The sequence below is a fragment of the Triplophysa dalaica genome, chromosome 19 (genome assembly GCF_015846415.1).
Source record: "Triplophysa dalaica isolate WHDGS20190420 chromosome 19, ASM1584641v1, whole genome shotgun sequence".
NCBI classification, from domain to species: domain Eukaryota; kingdom Metazoa; phylum Chordata; class Actinopteri; order Cypriniformes; family Nemacheilidae; genus Triplophysa; species Triplophysa dalaica.
This window is the reverse complement of record NC_079560.1, coordinates 11,245,453-11,266,565: the sequence shown is the minus strand read 5'-3', so window position 1 is coordinate 11,266,565 and position 21,113 is coordinate 11,245,453. Positions and strand designations below refer to the sequence as shown.

The 21,113-nt window shown below is 37.8% G+C and overlaps 2 protein-coding genes and 1 long non-coding RNA gene across 4 annotated transcripts; 1 reads left to right on the top strand and 2 right to left on the bottom strand.

Annotated features, from left to right (window-relative positions):
* Positions 1–495: 495 nt before the first annotated feature.
* On the bottom strand, positions 496–6,601 carry slc22a6l (solute carrier family 22 member 6, like). The gene is made up of 11 exons (XM_056730556.1): positions 5,559–6,601; positions 4,495–4,968; positions 4,280–4,383; positions 4,005–4,159; positions 3,013–3,181; positions 2,415–2,538; positions 2,218–2,333; positions 1,920–2,134; positions 1,605–1,713; positions 1,209–1,412; positions 496–1,045 (listed from the first exon to the last, which is right to left on the bottom strand). Exons 2-11 carry the CDS (start codon positions 4,882–4,884, stop codon positions 952–954), a joined length of 1,680 nt encoding a protein of 559 aa, XP_056586534.1. The 5' UTR covers positions 4,885–4,968; positions 5,559–6,601; the 3' UTR covers positions 496–951.
* LOC130407551 (uncharacterized) lies at positions 3,154–20,427 on the top strand. 2 transcript variants are annotated; one of them, XR_008904662.1, is made up of 7 exons: positions 3,154–3,286; positions 3,968–4,125; positions 4,588–4,717; positions 13,587–13,780; positions 16,641–16,784; positions 16,896–17,059; positions 19,456–20,427. It is a non-coding gene; the product is annotated as an uncharacterized LOC130407551 (long non-coding RNA). The 2 variants fall into 2 exon arrangements; XR_008904663.1 differs by lacking the exon at positions 3,154–3,286 and adding an exon at positions 3,316–3,416.
* On the bottom strand, positions 8,757–20,756 carry pygma (phosphorylase, glycogen, muscle A). The gene is made up of 20 exons (XM_056730554.1): positions 20,434–20,756; positions 17,118–17,219; positions 16,969–17,047; positions 16,657–16,760; positions 15,721–15,852; positions 15,522–15,633; positions 15,363–15,445; positions 14,847–14,990; positions 14,603–14,695; positions 13,594–13,740; positions 13,302–13,465; positions 13,097–13,211; positions 11,981–12,082; positions 11,751–11,898; positions 11,408–11,466; positions 11,159–11,300; positions 10,861–11,068; positions 9,557–9,691; positions 9,378–9,444; positions 8,757–9,299 (listed from the first exon to the last, which is right to left on the bottom strand). The coding sequence occupies exons 1-20, from the start codon at positions 20,674–20,676 to the stop codon at positions 9,150–9,152; spliced, it is 2,529 nt and encodes an 842-aa protein (XP_056586532.1). The 5' UTR covers positions 20,677–20,756; the 3' UTR covers positions 8,757–9,149.
* Between the last annotated feature and the right edge of the window lie 357 nt (positions 20,757–21,113).

The following is a 21,113-nucleotide window of genomic DNA, read 5'->3' as shown; positions in this document are numbered from 1 at the left end:
AAATTTATCAGTATCTAGTGGTTAGGGCCTTGATGCCCAAAGACTCCTGAGATAGGCGCAGGCTCCCCGTGACCCGAGGTAGTTCGGATAAGCGGTAGAAAATGGATGGATGGATAGTGGTTAGGTTGTGAATAGGTTCACTCCGACTCCCACCACCTCCCTTTCGAAGCACTATGGAGGCTGAGAGAGGACTAAGATGTCATCATAATTTCGCTTCTTTGCCGGTATGAAAAACGTAACACTTCATACGGTCTTTATGCACCTCTGAAGACATTAAGTTGCATTTCTGTCATTAGATCCTCCTTAAATTTAGACACTGGTAATCCCTGTCCGGAAAAATGTCCCTAAATTTTTTATATTAAATCCTATACAAGCTCCCTCAGTGAGTGTTTAAAATTAATACAGATATTTTTTTGAATTATTAGTTTTCATTTTTGAATATTTGCCTTAAAAGTCATTTCTGCAGAGGAGGTACAAGATATTTCATCACTCAGGAAAAAAAAGTTCACTTTATTTAATATACATTGGACTTTTTATCAAAACACTGAAAACTGTTTATGTATTTTTATAGTTCAGGTAAGAAATTCACACACACAACATATTTCAAAACATACAAAGAATCTTCACTGCTTTAGATATGGTTTGCTCTATTAAAGTACATTATTTTCATTTACAGTAATTCCTATAAGAAAGATAAGAACTGCATCATGTATAATAGATGAGACTCCTCACACCACACCGGTACGACACGGCACAACAAAAGACAATAGAACCCTTTAAAACCTGTTATACCTAAAATGTTTGTCTACACTGGATGCGGTCGTGTTTAGACACAGTGTTACAAAGCCTTTGACTGTTTCCATGATATAATACTGATACATTTCTTCTGTTCTGTACGATAACAATCTACATTTGTCCGTTACAGTCAGCAAGACTGAACTGAGTGGGTTCTCAAACAGACTCTTTTAGCTGGATGGTGCAGGGGTCCTTAGGGGCCAAATCCTCTTTCACAATTGAGTCTTTGAAATTTGTCCGCCTGAAACCTCTGCAATAGGTGAAAGGATAGAAAAACAATTTGTTACACATTCACACTTAAAACGTCATATAGTTAACTTTTAACTTAGCATTCTGCTCACTAGTGTTGCAGAATGTCTTGGATCAATTCCAACAAGAACTAATGTTTAACTTCAGTATATTCAGGCAACTACCTGTCCTCCACATCCTGGAGAGTATCTGGAAGAGGCATTCCAAGGGTTTCTGGGAGAAAGTAGGCAAAGATCCCACTGATAATTGGAGCCCCTCCATAGATTAAACCAGGTAGCCATGGTACAGCCTCCCCGGAAAGAAGCACCATAGGAGCCACCATTGCCCCCAGACGAGCCATCATCGACACCCAACCCATTCCGCTCTGTCTGAGAGGATGAAACAGAAAATTGCATTAGCCATCATCAATAGGGCTTGTAAAACGCATATAATTTGCAGTTCTGGTTATTGCAGTTAAAAAAGAACAAAATGATGGATAACCACATTTAAAGAGTGAATCATAGGAAAGTTTTACAGTCGTTTTAAGACACTTGGAGGGTGATGACAGGGAGGTTAATTACCGGATGACCGTGGGATAAAGCTCTCCAGAATAAAGGTAACAGCAGCTGAAGGAGGCAGCCAAACAACCCTTCCCGACCACTGCCAAACTGGTGCGTAACATCTGCATGTCTGCACAGGCACGACAACAACATTTACGGATACAAAGTTACATGATTAGCAAACTTTAAATACCAAGGTCTCGATTTCTGTGAAAGACAGACAGACGTTCAAATGTCATTTGAGTGAGATTAGAATAACAGCTAATAAAAACATAGCTATGAGACTGAAATTGAATTATTAGCTCTCTTTGTTGACAAGCGGGCTCAAATTCTCACCATAAGGCACTAGAAGATTAATGAGTATCATTATGCCAGCCAGTACAAGAGCTCCACATTGAGATGGTCTTCGCCCCAAAAAGCTCATGCAAATTGTAACCACGATTTTGGCTGGTATATCCACTGCTCCAAAGATGACTTGGATCAGATAAATGCTGACCCCAAATTTCTGTAGATCCATAGAAAGCCCATAGTAGGCAAAGCTGGTAGAGAACCTGAGAATATAGGACGGGTTTGTTTTATTCGAGGTTGTTTTGTAATTTTTGTACTGTATGGGATGTTAGGATATGTGACTGACCAGACTGCACTGAGACATATTGTGATGCTTCTCATTGTAGATGTTCGAAGGAGGTCGAGACCATTGTAGGATCCCTTTGAGCAGGCCATCTCCTTCTTCATGGAATCTTCCAACATCTACACACACATGAGCACGGAATAAGCATTGTGAAAGACCTTGAGGATTTTAAAATAAACACGATTCATATAAGGTCACACCTGAAGATTGATTTTGTCTGCCTCTGCTTGCCGTCCGTTTATGCGAGCCACCGTTTTCAGGTTCTTGACTGCCTGCTCTGACTTTCTGTTCAGGACCAGCCAGCGTGCAGATTCTAAAAACCACCTGGGCATAATATAAATTCAGCAACATTAAAGCTTTTTGAAGTACAAGAACAGTACATTTGAACTTGGACCGGTGCCATTTAGTCGTTTGGAAACAAAAGGAGAAATTTATACACAAAGATTTGGAACAGATCGTTTTTTATAAACAGGTTTATCCAGACAGCTCACAAATCAAACTGTACTGGAATTGACCCGATTCTCAAAAAACTATAATAGAGATTTTAGGTAAGGACTAAAGGTAGTATTTGTGTTTCTCACAAAAATCTATCATATGGTTTTAATATAGTGCAACACATTTTTGGTGTTTATTATTTGATCCAATTTTGAGGCTTGGCAACAGTATATAGACAAAAACTCAAACACTATTCCTTGGCACCTGGGGACATACTGCTTCCAAATTTTCTCTTTGTTTAAAAAAGGGCCCATACACATGTAACAAGCAAATAACAGAATAATTGAGGTGACACAGACACACCATGAGTAGAGGAAGGACACATAGAAAGGCAGAGAGACAGCCAGTGTGAGCCATCGCCAGTCTCTGATGAAGTAAGCGACTGCTGCCAGGATCAGTTGACCTGTGGTGTAACAGTAGCCTGTTCCTGTGCCCACTACTGTCCGCACACGCGTGGGGATCCACTCGACAACTGAGAACAATAAACAACCACACTCAATGCGTCTGTCCACTAGATGTCGACAAATAGGCTACATTGTAAATTGATTGAATACACGGCTCTACCAAATGTGCGAAGGTAAGCGAAGAGTCCCTGCTGAAAACAACAGTCACCGACATTTAGATGGATTTAATGGTTATAATGGGAAGTGTACTGATTTTAGTCGGTGTGGGTGTCTACCAAGACCAAGAATAACCTAATAATAAAAGTAATTTTCGTACTTTACAGAATTATTATAATTATAATTCCGAACGCTTAGAATTTGTATTACGTTTTCAAGTTTAACGATGTAGCTAAAACACGACGTCAACAAGATGCACTTCCGGTTTCATTTTCATTATTATTTTTAAATACATACATGATTCAATTTTAAAGATATTTAACCATTTTAATTAAATACATTTTCTTGTTTTTTGTTACTACATTCGTTTGCGATTATTTTGTAAGTTAACACATGAAGTGAGCCGAAGCAATACATTTTATAGACTGTTTCATAGGACGCACGCGCCTGGCCTGAAGTTAACTTCCGTGTGTTTGCTTATAATAATATAACAATCTATTGTAGATTTAATTTATATAACTAATAATTAATATACATGTTTTATTGTATATTAATATTAAATTGAAACTGCTTAGCAGTTATTGATTTATTGAGGACGTCTACCGGAAGTTAAGTTTGAGCCACATAAGGTTTGTTTATGTTGTTACCGCTGAAACCGTCTATAAAAGCTTTCTAACACAGACGTTGTTACATTCCAGGGCCAGTTTTATTCAACATGCACATCTGGATACTCACTGAGGGAGAAGGAGTTGAGCACCAGGCCAGACAGGGCCATACCACAGAAGAAGCGACACACACAAAACCAAGTGAAGGTGGTGGAGAAAGAAGCGCATGTTCCTCCAACTGCCATGATCAGGTTAGACATCAGCAATAAAAAACGTCGGCCAAACCTGAATCAGACGACACAAACTTACTGATACCACATTTCTGGGTTCAACGTATGCACCCAAAGTTTGTTATTTTATTGTCACTTTGTCATTAAAGAAAGATCTTTAAAAAGGGAGAGTGACCTGTCGGATAGTCCTCCAAAGACTGGTGCTCCCACAAGAACACCTCCCATGTATATCGTTTGACTCATTTGCTTCAGTGCACGAAGGTCACAAACCAAATCCCACTGAAAAATAAAGATAAGAGACATGCATACTATTTCCAACTAAGACCACAAAAGGGAAAAACACTGTTCATTATTTTCTACAGTAAAATACTTTGTTTTGTTTGCATTTACCTCAGTAATAATGGTTGAGCTCATCTCACTCGCATTGTAATACCATCCGTCCTCACACCCCTGTGTCTCCGGCTCTTCTACATCTTCCCACAGCTCCTCAGAAGTGTTTCTGTTCAAGAGCTCCCACTGAGGGTGGACATATCGCTTGCAACGGTCCAGTTTGCCATTACTGTCCAGCGGCACTGTGGCCCTTAGCACGTCCGCCGCGCTCATCGAGGACCCGGTAAGGTTGCCATGAGTAGCACAGTGGTGGGGAGGCACAGCGGCTACAAAATTCTGCATCAAGTTGTGGCTGGCCATCATGAGTATGGGCATACTGAGCAGGGTGACATGCACCACCTGAAAGCGACCCGTGCTGCCCACCTGCTCAAGCAGGTCTGCAAAGGCCATGGCTCAGATAGACAGTTGTAAAGTGGCAGGTTTGTTTACAGTTCCTGTGTTCCCCGACTTCAGCTGGCAACCCAAAGCTCTGTCCTGTGAAACACGAGAGGGTCATAGTTGTAACATTTATTAATTGTGTGGGTACACAAAGATAAGGTACTGAATGTAGGTCAGGAAGACTTAAACAACACTATTATTGGTTTTTGAAATAGGTCATGTTGACTAACAGCAATGAGACAGTTGCCAGGAATGTGATTTTGTTGACCATTTTGCAGAGAAAAATAAGATTTGCGAATTTTGCTGCCCAAAACAGAATAGAAAACGTATTGGCGGGGTGTTATCTGGCAGACATATTCTATTGGAATTATGCCCAAACACACTACAAAAATAAATGTTGTAATGGTTGTATTGACAAAAAGCGAATAGTTCGTAAGGCTATTTTAATGGATACCAATTAGAATATCTGTGGTGGTTTCTTTTTTTTCCAGCAGGGTACTTCCAGCTATTAATCACTATAGAGCAAACAATTTTAGCAGTATTGCAATACTGAATTTCAACAATATCTAGAAAAAGGTGTAAAAAAAGATTTAAAAATTGTTAATGGAGAGTGCCTTTATTTAGGTTGCATTAAATACATAAATTAAAAACACAAGATAATGTAAAAGATAACTTCACACAAATACCTGTTGGCGTAGATCACAGAATGTCCTCAATGACCCCCCCCCAAAGAGCCGTTGAAATGAAAAAAACCTTTCACTTCATACTCATTCTAAAGAAGAAAAGAAAATAAAGGCTTCCAGCAAGTTACGCAGTTTTGTATAATCAGCTCTGAAATTCCTAAGGATTTGGGGTAGAAGTATTGCATATGTTTGTGCTGGATCAGAATCTCCACGTTTAAACCGCTTGTGTGATGAGGAGACTTTCCCTGAAGTCCAGAAAGAGATTCTGCAGTGCTTGAGTCCAAGTGCTCGCTGTCCCTCTGGAATCCCTTGGTTAACCTCCGTATTTGTACCTGCTGTGATTTGAACCTATTCCAGTGTCCAGGCTGGTGGGGTGTTACTGTGAAGAAACAGCAGAACCTGGGGTAGATCAGTGTGTGTCAGTTCACGTCCCAGAATGAATGGGGATTGTGGGTAGAGATTAATAATTTTAAGATATAATTACTGTATATCAGACCGAAGTGGGACAAAGGGGGAATGTACCAACAGATAAGACAAAGTATATGAGTAACTAAATATGTTTAGCTATAGACATGATATATGATATTGTTCTCAAAGTCCAAGTCTCTTAAAAACACACACACACCTATGGGTTACAAATGGTTAAAGATTACAGGAGAAGGAATGGACAAACACCTACTGTGATACTTGTAAATAAATAATTGTAATATTAAGTAAAGTTTTTTGCTTTTCATATCCTCACATAAGCATAAAGTCTGCTAAATGAATAGCTTGCCAGTTACATAAGGGAGAATTGATTTAGTAAACATTACTAAGGGAAATTACGCATTTCATTAAAAAGTATCTAAACCACCTTTGATAACAGAGTTAATCACTCTGTAAAACTTGCATGTGGACACAAATTAAAAGTTTTCAAGTTTGTTAATAGCTGTTCATTATTTTCTGTGTCGTCAGGGCACATAGTTTCACTCATCTGTTGTTAAAGTGAAGCAACAGAATCAGCTGTGGTCTGAAAGCTTCACCGAACTGGCAGCCAGCAAATTGTATATAGGCCATCTCTATTAGTTCCACATGAATGCAGATTTAGGCGTCATCCTGCAGGTTTGGGACGGAATGACCCTGTGGGACAAGGTGTGAGTGGGGATTAAGCATTACTCACGCAAATGTGGCAGGGTAAGAAAGCAATGGATATGGCGAGTAAGTCATTATAGAACTTGCCATCATTATAATTGACAGTCAGCAGATTGCATGGGTGACCCCGGCTCTTATGCATTTCTAACGCATGTGCAAATGTGAGAGTGTATTCATTTACTTGCACGTGTGTAAATATTGAAGTACGCCAGTGTCGGGGGGGGGGGGTTATGATGTAACATTTTTTTGTAACATCTGTTCTTTTGTACAGTTATTTGAAATACCTTATATTAAAATAAAATGACTGCAATATATAAGTTAAATACACCTTTTTGAAGATCGAAGCAAGGTTATTTTACTTAAGTTTAGTAAAATTAAAACTTTTAAAATGTTTCTGTTTATTGAAATCAAATCAACTATTGGCCTAATAATTATTGGAAAAACTTTAATTGTCTCCTCATAAATAAACAACGGTAAAATAAGTGGCACTAATGCACTAAAATCATAACAGTAAATAAACAAAAATTAAAGCAGATTAATGAGAAAGCAAAATAAAAAATAAACAAATCAATAAAACAATTACAAAAACATTTGACATAATTGCTAATCAATTTAACTGAAATTACAATAAAACCTAAATCTAAAAATAAAAACTTATTTAAAATATTAATAAAAATAGAAAATACTTTAATAACTCTGGATCAAAGGTGGGAATTTTAAGTAAATACTTTTTAAAGTGTAGAAATGTGTAAGTGTAACATTCAGATATTCATTCAGTATCATTAAATAATCTGTCAAAATTGTGATGTAGCCAACTTGCAGGTGCATGACCAATTTGTTGTCATTTGAAAATAAACTTTATATCAGAACCATATATAAGTTTATGTTATTTATTTTGAGCTTTTCATGGAAGAAATATTGAAAATGTTTTTTTAAGAAATATTTATTTAAGATACAAGGAAAGTGTTTCAGTTATTTTTATTTGATGGTAACACAACTTTAACCAAATTAGATTAACCGAAGTATTTTTGTTTTTAAAATATATATAAACCAACCCAAATACAAAGATTACATAATTTAAACTTTTGGGCATTTTAGAAAATTAAAAAAATCTTCTGATTTAGTCTAAGCTATTCTAACCAGTTCTCAAAGGAATTCCTAATTGAGATGCACTGATACTAAATTTCTCCACAAATATCAATAAACGATTATTTAGAATGATATATGCCACAAAGCTAACCCTTTCTCTCAACAGGTAGTGGTCTAGCTTTAGTTGAAACCAGTAACTTTGTATTGGCACCTAATGTATTATGGCTCCTGTATGACATATCGCTTGTTGCTCCCTAACTATTTGTTAGTCGCTTTGGATAAAAGCGTCTGCTAAATGACTAAATGTAAATGTATTAACAGGATATATCGGCACTGATCATCTGCTGTTTTCAGACTGTTGTCTGAAAGTTTGAAAAATTTCCTTTATTGGCCAATACCAAATATTGGTATTGGTCAATAATACACCGACACCGATATATCAGTGTATCTCTAAATCTAACTATGAGGTGGCTGAATCAAATGAATCTGTACAATGCTAATCTAACAAAAACGTACAATTAGTAAAAATAAGCAAAACAAAAGCCCCATCCCTTACCAACCCCTAAACCTTAAAATCATTGTCGCGGAAGCAAACCGTTCTAAACGCATAAACAAGATTGTACAAAAACAAATAGCCACGTCGTTAATATTTTGAACTGCTGTGAGATTGTGTAGGACATTCTCATTTGTTATTGACCCATACCGTGAATAGAGAACAAAGTGAGTTGCTTATAGTTTAACATCATATTGTTTTGGCTTAACAAATACATGATTGTTAAAAAGTCCTTTATTGTGGGTTAGTTTGTTTATCACTTTTGACAGATAATAAGAGTCTGTACGTTGTTTTTGATTTGTAGATTTCTTTACATGACCTTGCTTTAGTTTCCTCTTGTAACAAACATTATACAGTTAAAAAATATCCAGCACAAACCTTTTCCTAATCCTTTAAGAACAAACAGAACTTGCAGCCAAATGCGACAATGTTGTAGATTGATTTTAATTGTTTCCTTTTTCCAAATATGCAGTATTTAAACATTTCACAACAGGGGAAATCAATATATTGCATGTCAAAGCCCACAGTTAACTTTAACTTGCTCTCATACATTGGAAGTTATTAACATCCCAAGTCATCACAGCCGCCACTGAAAGGTGCTTTTGCTGATGTAGATGTTACCAGTTGAACATTGATGGAGTTTGTTGAACCTATTGATTGTTTACTAAGGAAATGATGCAGGACATAACAGATTGAAGATTGACCAGTGTGCTATAAGACATAATAGCACACATTGGTGTGCGCAACGTAAATGGAAGTTTGAGCAAGACAGGCATAGCTGCGTTCATGAAGATGTAGATAGGAGATAGAATGGTGGAGATTTATTTCAGATCATCAGGTGCGGCAAGCTTCTCCAGACTGGGCTCCACACCCCAGATCTCACGCGCATACTCGGAGATGGTACGATCGCTGGAGAACTTGCCAGAACCTGCGATGTTGTGGATCACCTTCTTGGTCCATTCCTTAGGTTTCTGTTTAAGTAGGAAGAATTGAAAATCAGCTGTATAAAGACTAAGCGGTGAGAAAATTAAACGGTTTTAAACACTTACGTTATACAGAGCACTGACTTTCTCCTGGCATTTGATGTAGTCCTCATAGTCAGCAAACACCTTGAACCTGGATATGGAGAAACCAAACAAACCGGTTGTAAAGTAAAGGGTGTGTATTTAGGTTTATGGATGTTTGGAAAAAAGTTGTTTGTGAAAGTTGCATGTCGTTGTGTTCGGACCTATCATTGTGCATCAACATGTTGACGATGTCTTTGAAAAGGTCTGTCTGTTTGGGGCTGAAGAAGCCGCCTGCGATCTGGTCAATGGCATGTTTCAGCTCTGGAATACGGTTGTAGTACTCAGATGCATTGTATCTGTCAGAGGGAATAAGATCATGTCATACACTATGAATATGCTTTCTCTATTTTGTTCTTAGAGTCCCCCCGTGGTGAAAATCATGTGTTTAATGTTGTTTATACTGTACATCTATGTGTTTTTAACATGCTTTAAGATAAACCATGTGCAAATTTCTTTAAACCATTGAGGAGTATTTTCTCTATAAAACTGCCTTTGAAACTGTTTGTTTGAAACCGCCTCTGTTTATGACATCATAACCCTCTTACCAATAACGTTAACAGATTTAAGCCAGGATGCGCATAAACGATCACTCGGCACTGAAACGATCACTGCAGTTTCAGCTCTGCTTTTGCAACATGAGCATGCGCTGCTCACATGTCGAAGGAAGCGTCTATAATCAACTGTCCGAGCTCACACGATTGAAGGGAGGCGGGGACTAGTTTGCATATTCCTGAATCTGTGCATCCCAAATGAAGCAATGGTGTTGAGTTACATTCAATTCATTTTAGGGCATGAATACATTATTATCACAGGAAAAACTTTTACATATGCTATTTTCAGGGATGGGCAGTATTTATGAGACATGTATTTCAAATATGTATTTTAAATACAAAACAGTATTTTATAATTTGTATTTAATTGGGTTGATGAAAATGGCTTCATATTTTGTATCACACCTTTATTTTATCCCCTAAACCTAAACATCAGAAAACTTTTTGCATTTTTAGATTTTAAAAAAATATTCTTGTGTACCATTTATACGCTTTTTTGCACATGGGGACATACAGTTTTGGTCCCCACGGTGACACTAGTTCACATGTGTTGGCGGCATTCAGGTTTAGGTCCCAACTGGGATATAAAAACAAGGCCACGATCACAAACGTACTCTCTATCCCACATTCACACATAAGTTTAACAGTTACTGTTAGACCTTTGTTAAATGTTTTGGAATACCCATTCTGTTGTATTCTCTCTTGTGTGCTATTTTAATGCTGATAGATGAGCTTCAAGTCATAAAATGACCAAATGCAGTGGGACTTTAAGATCCCAATCTTTTAGTCCTAGATGATGCAATGTTCATTCTGAATGCTATGCGATATTTCTCCTTCATTGATTCTGTCCACTTTTTTGGATGAATAAGCATGAATTCAAATAATAGGTGAAAGTTAATCATTCATTTTCAAACCCTTTAACATCCATGGCTTCGACATCATCCACTCGCATGCCGAAGATGAAGAAATTCTCTTCTCCTGCTTCCTCTGCCATCTCTACATTGGCTCCATCCATGGTGCCGATGGTCAGAGCTCCATTCAGCATGAACTTCATGTTGCCTGTTCCAGAAGCTTCCGTGCCGGCTGTGGAGATCTGCTCGGACAGGTCAGCCGCAGGGATAACTGATAGACATTATGGAGTTGTTTTTAATAATCAAATGATCCGCAACTCAAACTTTGTATTAAAGAAACTGCAGTGTTCTCATCTGTCACCTTTCTCAGCAAGGGTGACTCTGTAGTTCTCCAGGAAAATGACTTTGAGGCGGTCGCCCACCACTGGGTCATTGTTGACCACCTCACCAATAGCTGTGATGAGACGAATGATCATTTTAGCTGTGTGGTAGCCTGGAGCAGCCTGCGATGGGTTGAATCGATAGTAGACATCAAACAACTCAAACACTGAATCTAATAGAATAAAAATCAAAAATGGATGCCATGTACGAGAGCTCAAGGTTACTGTACCTTTCCTCCAATCATAATCGTTCTTGGGGTCCACTGCTTGTTGGGCTCCTTCTTAATACCTGTTTAGGTATTAATAGACAATACAAAAGAGCGAGTGACTTGTTTTCTTTATATTTAGTCTGTTTTGAACCATTCATGTGGACTTTTCGAATATTTGCCAACATGACAGATGTGCTTAATCACATCAAGTTTTCCACATTATCATTAACCTTTCACTGTCACTTGTGGACTGTGTTACTTTACAAAACCAAGATTTTGCTCAAAAATACATCAAACATTGAATAATATTTATTTTGTTTTCGTTTTTTAGCCTCCCATCCCTCCTCCAGGAGGATCTACTCACGGTTGTAGAATGTGATGATGTGCAGACAGTTGAGCAGTTGTCTCTTATACTCGTGAATTCTCTTGACCTGAACGTCAAACATGGAGTTGGGGTTGATCTTGACTTTGTAGTGCTCTTCCAGATGCACGGCGAACTTCATCTTGTTCTCCTAGAAGAGGCCAAGAACGTCTGGAGAAACTTCACTAATACTTTTTTATATGTATTGTAGACACGTAAGTATGGTTCCTGACCTGTTTCACTTTGGCAATATCTCGAATAAAAGCCTCATCGTTAACAAATTTCCGAAGTGTTTGCAGCTGATCCAGATCCCGAATGAAGTCCTCTCCGATTTTCTAACATGCACAAACATTTAAGCAAAAAGAAAAGTTAAGTGTGATGGACTGCTAGAAACCCCCTTATTTATTATATTTTGTTGATTCGTTTTACATACATTTATACATTAAAAATTAAGAAAAAGATTTTCTGTTGTTCTGAATTGACTATTTATAGGGATGTTTTTATAGATATTTGGAAGAATGTTAGGATCCGACTGTTCTGAGGCACCATTGACTTCCATAGTAGAAAAAACTATTGTTTTTGTTTTTGTTCTGTTGATAAAACAAAATATTCTGTTAAGAAGATAAAAAAAATATATATATTTTGAGGACTTTAGAGAAGCTGTTCCGGGGCACCTTTGACAACAATAAAAAATGTTCCTGCTATTGTAGTCAATGGTGCCTCACAACTGTCGGTTGATTTCTAATATCTTTCTTTGTGTTTAACAGAACAAAGAAAAAGAGACAGGTTGGAACGAAAGTTAATGATGACAGAATTTTCATTTTTGGGTAAAATATCCCTTTAAGTAAAATGACTTTTAAAAGTTTTGTATTATAAATAAAAGTATTGTTTTTTATTCGCAGAAATTGAAAATAGGACAAACTGGTCAAAATGGCAAAAAGAAGCAATGTTTGCAGATCTTGAATTCTGCAAAAAAAAGCTATTCTTGTTCAAACAAAACCATACTACTGATTTTGCATGTATTTTAGGATCAGTTCAGAAAATGAGAATGATGGAATAAACCTGATTGTTTCAACCTTCTTGTATCTTTACATTCTCTCAGTCTTTTTTACATTGCTTTTGGGTGACTTTGGGGAGATTTTTTTTATTTTTTTTTAGTTAACACACGCTGGACTGGAATTGCCACAGTACGTTCATGCAGAAATTCTGATGAAAGATAAAACTGGAGTGGTCTTTTTTATTTTTCCTGCAGCTGTATAGAGAAAACTGCTTAAAGGAACACACTAGTGTTCTGCTGTCACAGCAGGAGATGAAGTCTCTGTTATGAAACCAATCAAGCTTGCACTCACCTCCACAATGACATCGGCCAGACCAGGGTTGCACATTACCAGCCAGCGGCGAGGAGTGATACCATTGGTTTTGTTCTGAAACTTGTCTGGGTCCATCTCATAGAAGTCTTTAAATCTGTATATATTAATACCACAGGGTAAGACTACATGTAAAGAATCTAGTAGTTAAAGTGGTCTGTTTTGGCATGTAACATGCGGTACATACACGGTAGCTTTGATGATGTCGGAGTGAATACGTGCCACACCGTTCACTGCGTGAGAGCCAACAATGCACAGATGCGCCATGTTGACTCTCTTCTGCCCGCACTCCTCAATCAATGACATGCGGCGCAGACGGTCCATGTCGCCAGGGTAAAGAGAGGACACGCGCTATAACAACAAACATAGACTGTGTGACATGTAAAACATTTATACCTTACAAACACATCTTCTAAATGACAGTTGCCCATAATCCTCATCAGTCTAAATGTGTGTTTTCTGTCATGTTAAGGTCAGACCTCCAGGTGGCGGCGGTTGATTTCATAAATGATCTCGAGGTGGCGTGGCAGCAGGGACTGGAACAGGTCAATAGGCCAGCGTTCCAGAGCCTCAGGCAGCACAGTGTGGTTAGTGTAGGCACATGTCTTCACACAGATGTCCCATGCCTGCAAGGAGTGAAAAAGGCAACACAGTTTGGCTTATCTGGTAAATGTTTTTTTCTTTATGAAAGACTTTCGGTTCAATGTCAAGTACAAAAAATAAAAAGGTTTTATTTTATGTATTGAATGTATTTCAATTGTTTGTTATTACTGAAGATCAAAATTTAAAGGGATAGTTCACCCAAAAATGTAAATTCTATCATCGTTTCCTCACCCTTTTGTCATTTCAAACCGGCAGAACACAAAAGAAGATATTTTGAAGAATGTTGGTAACCGGCACCCATTCACTTGCATTGGTTTTGTCACTTGCATTGGTTTGGAAGTCATACAGGTTTGAAATAACAAGAGGGTGAGAAAGTGATGACTTTTCATCAGGGTAAGTGATGAATTTTCATTTTTGAGTGAACTATCGATTTATGTTCCTCATATACACACTTGTATTACGGTACAATAACAGTGAACATTGACTCCCTTAAGAACTACAGTAACTAAATGTACAACAATAACATCAGTGTAGCTACAGTAGGACTCACTGAGTGTGCGAAATGACAACAGATGTCCGTGTGTGTGTGTGTGCGTATATGCGTATGTACATGTGCCCAGTTAAAAACTAAAAAGGAAATGTCTATTAATATGACAGTAGTAAAATATGAATACATATAAGTACATTGTGCATGATTTTCACGTTTTTAATGGTGAATGACTCTCTGATCATTGAATCCCAGAATCACAGTATCATTGTACTTTGTTGCCCTCTAGTGCCATCAACCTGTAATTGTTCAATGACTGCTTGAAAAAAGGAAATCAAATATAAAAAAATAAATTCTACTCTAAAACAATCTCACTGGATAATAAATCGGCCTCAAACCTTCTCCCAGGGGAGCTTCTCCAAATCAACCAGCACTCTCATCAGCTCGGGAATAGCCAGGGCGGGGTGAGTGTCATTTAGTTGAATTGCCACCTGAGAGTAACCAAACAAACAGATAGCACCTTGAGTATATTGACGGCATTCTGACTCTCACATCATTCTCTGTGAAAGTAACCTTTGAGACTGATGTCTTTCAATGAGATCTCAAAAACAAAAAATGAATATGTAATGGTGTGGACCTTACCTTGTTTGGCAGGGTGGTGAAATCAGTGCGCACGATTTCCCTTGAGCCAAACTGGGACGCCTTAAAGCGGCGGATGATGTCTTGGAGAGTCGCAGCCACTACAAAGTATTCCTGCTTCAATCTGAGCTCCTTACCCTCAAAGAACTATACAAAGACAGACATTTAAAAAAAACTTCAAAAAAGACATAATATTCAAACCTGTGAAGTTTTCCACGTGGAAGACCAAAAGAGAAATTTAGCAGAATAGCTGTTCTGGTTTCTTGCATACTATTAGGGTGGATGGGGACCATGGACCAAAAAACACAGATAAAGCTCTATGAAAGCATCACATGATTTTTGCCATGGTTTACTTTGATTCTATGAACGAAGCAGTCAAGAGTCATTTTGCTACAACATAACCTATCAAATGACAAAGTTATACAGGTTATGAAAGATTTTTTTTAATTTAAGGTGTACTATCCCTTTAAATTGTCAATTGTAAATCATTCACAGAGAGTCAATGATGTCATTACTGACATTGTCATTAGGATAGAGCACACGGGAGATGTTCTCAGCAAGGTTCCTGTCCAGCACAGCCTGAATGTATCCACCAATATTAACTGAAAATGAGATGAGAACAAGTCACTGTTATCTGTTCCTTTTAGTCCAAATGTAGCTTCCGTGTCTAGTACTCACAATCTTTCAGGTTAAACTCGCAAGGGGCTTTAGCAGACCACAGCCTCATGGTGTTGACAATGTTGTTTCTATAGCCGGGTATAGGTGTGTCATATGGCAACGCCAAAACCACCTGTTAACACAACAGTCAATTGATTTGAGTGTTAAGACTCACACACACACAACAAATACAGATCCATATGTTTATGAATGGCAATACCTGAGTATCCACCCATTTAACTCCATCTGGATGATGTTCTAACCTGCCATAGAAGTTCACAGGGCGCATGTATTCTGGGCGGGCTTTCTCCCATGGGTTACCATAACGCAGCCAATCATCTGCTTCTTCAACCTGGCAATCATTAATATTAGCAAGATATTTTCATAAGAAAAATGACGGATTTCAGAATATGACCATGATATTTATAACTGTGATAACTTATATTTTTTATTTGACAATATATGGTAAATAATTCAATGCATGTGTCTGGTTAACATTTTAATTAAATAGGTGTTTCACCTTTTAACATATTGCATTAGGAGTTACAGTGGTTGAAATGGTTTATTTTTACTACCCTATTGGCGGATATTTATTCTTGTTTTATGCATAAACGAATTTAAATTTGACTTATTTTTCAGTAAACAAAGACTTTAAATAGACTTTATTTGACTTGCTTTAAATAGAATTGAATACACTTCTTAATTAAATGTATCTTGATTTAAGAATTGTAGATGTTTGTGCTGAAAACAAGTCAAAGATAATTATTTAAAAAAAAAACAGTATTTGGAGGGTAAGGTTTGTAGTGTGATTTATTGGGGGGAAAAAAAGGCCATTTGAGCCTTGGCTCTCTGCGCACGTGCAAGAGCTGACCGTAGCAAATGTACTATTTATCTGATAAAATGTCACTCATATGTAGAATTACAGCAAATATGCACAATATGTTAAATTTAAGACTGACCGCAGTCCAAATCACTCGACTCAAATAAGCTAAATTTAAGCAACAGGGTTGCTGAGGGTTCGCTACTGCACATGTTACATTATATGTCCACACAATGTTATTTTCAAAAAATAATGCTGATGGTGGTTTGCTAGCATTGTTACATATTTGTTAAGATGTTCTGAGTGCTTTTTTTAAATAGGTAAAGGTCATTCAACCTGCCAGCCATTGTCGATTTTCTGGTTAAAGATACCGAACTCATAACGAATGCCGTAACCGTAGGCGGCCAGGCCAAGAGAAGCCATCGAGTCCAGGAAGCAAGCTGAAAGAGAGTAAGAGAGCAAAGGTGGGTGAACATTTGCAGCCACAGATTTATTTCCTCTGTGAAAAGTTTAGCAAAGTTTCAGGATTGTATCTTGTAGGCTTGTTCTGCAATCTTTCGATTTTCTCCTACAAGGTTCAATAAATCCATACTGAGAGGGATGGTTCCTCTGTTAAACCTGAGTGCACAATAAGATAAGATTACACACCAGCTAGACGACCGAGGCCTCCATTTCCCAGTCCAGCATCTTCTTCCATCTCCTCCAGCTCCTCCATATCTAGACCCAGCTGAAGAACACAGTATGTATTGAGTCTCTGCTCTCAAAATAATTACATTGGCTTAATTGTGTTGTCCTACCTGATACATGGCCTCATCGCAGGCATTCTCCAGGGCCAGATTCACCATTGTGTTCTGCAGGGTACGGCCCATGTAGAACTCCAGGGAGAGGTAGTAAACACGCTACGGACAAGCGAGAACAATTAAGGGATGCTTTGATTGACCCGTTACTTGCTAGAGATACATGTAGTCTTTCACTTGCATCACTATTAGTTCATTTTCGATTAAAAAAAAATCTGTGCGGAAAACGCCATTTTTAAAGGTTACAGTACATAATGTGTATAAGATCCAAATGATTCTTTTGACTTACAAAACTCAAGCTGACCAGAGACCACCTTTAGCCTGAGAATTATTTTTACACTTCATTAAAGACTATTTTAATATCTTCATGCACTCTAGATGAACTTACAGGCTGCAATCTGAAGCCATGCCTGTTGCAACCTCTGACATTTTAGCCTTTCTTCTTTGGTGTATGAAGTGCAAGAGAGAGACAGATAGTGGGGTGTGAGAGGCTGAAGCAGGGTAGTCAGGGAGCAGGGAAGGTCACCGGTGTTATGTAACACTGGCATTTTGACTGTAGCAAAAATAACCAACAGTGAGGTCGCCGGCAAAGGTCAACGAGTGTTTAATGTTGTGCTTTCATGCGGCTAATACAGAAGCTTTGATTTAGGTGCTCAACAATGTGTCATCCAACATTTATAGTTACATTTGTGAAAACAAACTGTACTGTAAAATATATGTTTGTAACGGAAAGGGGATGAGAATGTCTCAGTGGTTTGGTGTGGGTACAATGGAAGTACAGTATATGGGGTCCAGTGTAATTTCGTTACCACGTTCTTTGAAATATCTTCTTTTGTGTTCTGCAGAATAAAGAAAGTCATAATGTTTTGGAATGACATGAGGGTGAGGAACTGATAAAAACACTTACATTTTGGGATGAGCTATTTCGTTTTTACATGTGTACATGTGTGAAAACTAGTAATTTTGCAGCATTCAAAACCTCCCAAGGGTGTACCTGGATATACAGTAAATATCTTAAAATACTAAAAGTAAAATTACCCACCCATACATTTTACTTAAACTGATATGAAATACGAAATGTAAATAGCCGTCACTAAACCGATGCAGCTTTAATAATTATTAATAATAACTATTTCTGAAGGAGATTTTAGTGATTAAAATGTGAACAAATGTCAACATGTTAGATTATCAGTCTAGAAACGGCTATAGGCGGTTTTATTGGACACACACACCTGGCCCTAAGTTAACGTCCGGTCTGTGTTTGTTGATCGTCCTGGCTATGACTAGTTATATTTTATTTGGTTCATATTCATATTTTATTGTACAATAATTCTATTAAATAAACAATTGGTTTAATTTTATTGTATGTGACGTTTATTAAATGAACATTTTGTTAAATTGGCCGGTGTAACTTTGAAAGATTTAAGTTTAGTCACACTTCTGCTCCTAACTCAAAATATTACTGGCTGGACATACTTTTAACTTGTTTCTTTATGTAATTTAGGCCTACTTATTATTTATTTCTCTTGTTTTCAGAAATAATCTACAGGGACCAAAGTAAAGTTCGGTCCACAAAAGCATGCGCAATAACGTTTGTTTATGTTGTTTACCGTCTATAAACAGCTAAAAAATAAGCAATATACAGGTTTCATAGCTCTCAGTGATAAAAAATCCCTTCTCTGATTGACAAAAAAAGCCAAGAAACAAATGTACTTTTATATTTGACTATTTTCTGAGATTTCTGAGATGACTTTACATCAAGATAATAATTCCCTAATAGAAGTCAATGACAGCTTCAGTCCTTACTCACTTTAATATAGAAAAACACAATAGACACAGCACAATTCTTCAGAATTCCACCTTTTGTGTTCCTCTGAAGAAATTCATAAGGGTTTGAAATGATATGAGGGAGAGGGTGAATAAATGACACAATTTTCAGTTTAGTCTGTACTGTCCCTTTCAGTTCTCAGCATTTTTCCCTGATAAGGGATATTCTGGATTTTCACATCAGTTCTGCTCTGTTGGCAGAGCTTCAGACAAATAACAGTCAATCTCTCAAGGAAACACTCAAGAGCCTCATTTAAGATCAAATGATCAAGTCAAGGTCTACTGTCATTGGCCACCTGCACAATAAAGCAACAAAATGTACTCTTGTTGATCAATGGGTGTACGGTCCATTTCGACTAACATTGAACTCTTTCAAGAAATCATGCACATGTTAACATCATGTTTTATAAGTTATGACATAATATACAGTCGATTTAAAGACTGTTATTACATAACCCTCAAATAATTTCCAATGAGGCTGAATGACACATCTCCTCTTTCTCCTGTATAGACTTCCTATGTGACCTTTACAGCCCAGACCTCTTCCACCAAAAGACTTTATGCAGCGCAGAAGAGGAAAAGGTCAGAGATGTTGGGTAGTGGTTTCATCTTCGGCACGACTCTCAGATTGTAATGCCTCAGGCACCAATACATTTTCCTTACAATGTTTCTTCCATTTTATTATTTACTGTAAATGAGAAAGATCCTTCCAGTAATGTTCTACTGGTGTATACCACTGTTTCAGTGCTGGATGGAAAAATGGATCTAAAAATGTACATGCTAAAAAATGCTGGAATGTTTTAACCCATGGTTGGGTGAAATATGAACAAACTCAACTGGTGGTTAAAAATTTAATTAATCTAGAAAATGTCAAATTTGACTCAACTCAAACACCAGTGGGGTTCTGGCCAACCATGGGTTAAAACAACTACCTGCGTTGCTGTTTGCAAAATGCAATTGTTTAAGTGAATTGCAAATCCTTTTATAAATGCTTTATATTTAAATGAATGATAAATTGATGCTTCATAATCAACCTGATCTCCAGACACCTGACTGTAAAACGCATTGTGCATTATTGTGCTTCCAACATAAAGGTCAGTCTATTGATCATCTGAATTATTAATTCATCTTCCCAGTGTTGAGCAGTGTATATCAATGCAAGAGTTGACGCCAGACGGCACATTTGACTCATAATTTTGCACTTTGCAAGTATGCTGGATTTTGCTGTGCTTTAGAGCAGGGTGTTTAGAGATGTTTATCTTGGAAGATTCATGAAAGGTCAGCACTGCTTTGGTCAAGCCGATCCTCAACACTCAAGGAAATGTCATGACATTACAGTGGGATTACTTATCGCAGCTGCATCGACAGGTGCACGTGCTTTGTAGTTCGTTTTGCCTTTTGTAGCGAAATGCGTCTTTTATTACATTGCGCAGTCATGCAAGCATGCACCGATGTGGTTTTGCATCAATCTCGGCATGCGTGAACTTACTTTGGGGTCTTTCTCGTAATAGCTCTGTTGAGTTCTGATCCATCTGCCTACCAAGTGATCTCTTACTGTGTTTGCGAGAGCAAAGTAATAGTCCCGTTTGGTGGATACATTCCTGTCCTTTACCAGCGTGAAATGCAGATGCCGATTAAAGTTTGACTTCAAGTCCACGACATTCTCCACACCGGCGAGTCCCTTCACGGAAATCTGCTTCTTTCTGTCGTGATCTGACAGAGGTTTGGACATGGTGACAGCGCGCTCGTCTCCGAGGATAGTTCAGGTACAATATAAACACCAGACGGCACAACCAGCAGCACCCATTTAGTTTTGACAGCTCCCTTTATTTAAAGTTCGACTCATGAATATTAATCAAAGGGCGTGGCGTGCAACCTTCCGCCAATTACCATTCTAATGTGTAAATCGGCTGTTAAAAGATGGTGCTGCGCGCACATTTAATGGTTATGAAACATACTTTTGTACTGTGTAAGTGCACATTTTTCTTTAAATTTACGTCTTATGAGTGAACTTACAACTGTAATAACTCCAGTAGCTCAGCTTTGACATTAATAGACGCAATGACCCGGCGGAAAGGTTATGGTGTTTGAGTGGCATGCACGCGCATACAGCGCAACAGCTGGAACTGTATGCAGATATATTTATGCTTAAAACAATTGAAAACAAAT